Here is a 1574-nt window from a genome sequence, read left to right on the forward strand (position 1 = left end):
CTATCCAATTTACATGTACATATACATAACCACAGACATACACACACACATACACACACACAACACACACATACACACACATACACACACATACACACACACACACACAAAAAGACACATAGATACACGAGCAGATACATATAGACACAATATATATTCATATAAATATATTATATATATATGTATATATATATATATATATATATATGTATGTATGTATATATACATATACGTATATATGATGTATATAAATATATATATATATACATATATTTATATATATATATATATATTATATATATATATATATATATTGAGTGTGTCTAAATGTATTTGTTTGTTTGTGTGTGAGTGTGTATGTGTGTAACATTATGAGGACATGTGTGTACTTACTCCGACATGTATTCGGTTGTTATCTACGTACACACTTAAACCACGCACATCTCGGGCCTAAGATCGCGTCAGTCAGGAAATTAACGCATCTCTGTACACTAAGTAGACTGTTGATGTAGTGTTGCTTTCTGATATATATATACCTTCTTTGCCTTACTAACATGTGGAAGTTTTTTGCTTGTGAACTATTCCATTCTGAGTATGAAAGTACTATGGCCCATCCTCAAATGGATGTATTTTACCTTACCTTTACGCAACACATCTCAAAAACTCGAGCCTGAGAGCGTATCAGTAAGCTGTTCAACCTAAACCCCGAACATCAGGATGGGTTCGTGTTGCAGTGTTACCTTCTGAACACATGGACGCCATTTCTGTTTTATCAGTTAAATATTTGGTCAAACCATTCCCGAATATCAGGTTGAGTTTGATTTCTAGTGTGACTTTCTAGGCGTATGGACATGCAAGCAATTTCCGTTGTGCTAAATCGAGTCTCTGCGAACACAGGCTCATGATTACTCATGCCCTGGGCTTGTGAGTATGTCGAGTATCGGTGCAAGCGCATACTCCCTGCAGGCTTAACCTCTCATGTACTATATCTCACACTCGTGTGCCTTGTATGACAGACTCCGGAGATGGTGGAGGTGCAATTTGTATCGCTGTGGTCGCACAGTATGGCCCGCGATCTGGTGTTGACCTACGAACAACAAATGGACCGTATTGAACCCGAACTAATGGACGAAGATGAGATCAAACAATACCTGATTATAATGGCAGATCTAAGGGATTTCGCCCGCAAGAACCTGAATCAATTGGGGCTGTATTTGGGCTATCTGCCGAATTCGCACCCATTTATCAGTGGTGTCTATGGCACGGGTGGTGTGGTATGTGCATTTAGGTGTAAAGGGATTGACTGGGAAGTGTGGCTATGTATCGGTGGTTGCCATAGTAACAGCCCGTATGTGCTTTTGAGTATATAAAATAAGGTTCTCGTTGATTCGAGTTGAGCAATAGTATTGTTAGAGTATCACTTTAAACGACTTTGAGTGTATATATACAAAATTCGTGTGAATTTCGGGCGAGGAGAATCTTGTTTGTAGCAAACAATAAATAGATCGTTTGTGTTACATTTAAGGAAGTGAAAGATTGCATCAATTTCAGGCGAGTGAAGGACTGCTACTTAT

General features: G+C 38.1%; 1 protein-coding gene across 1 annotated transcript; it reads left to right on the forward strand.

The window, feature by feature from the left end:
* Positions 1 to 1025: 1025 nt before the first annotated feature.
* Positions 1026 to 1274, forward strand: SARC_15803 (hypothetical protein; the record flags this gene model as incomplete). The annotated part of the gene is made up of 1 exon (XM_014290086.1): positions 1026 to 1274. A coding segment is annotated over one exon (249 nt), but the record flags the coding sequence as incomplete, so codon positions are not given.
* Positions 1275 to 1574: the final 300 nt, after the last annotated feature.

This window comes from Sphaeroforma arctica (genome assembly GCF_001186125.1).
Source record: "Sphaeroforma arctica JP610 unplaced genomic scaffold supercont1.6768, whole genome shotgun sequence".
Taxonomy (NCBI): Eukaryota; class Ichthyosporea; order Ichthyophonida; genus Sphaeroforma; species Sphaeroforma arctica.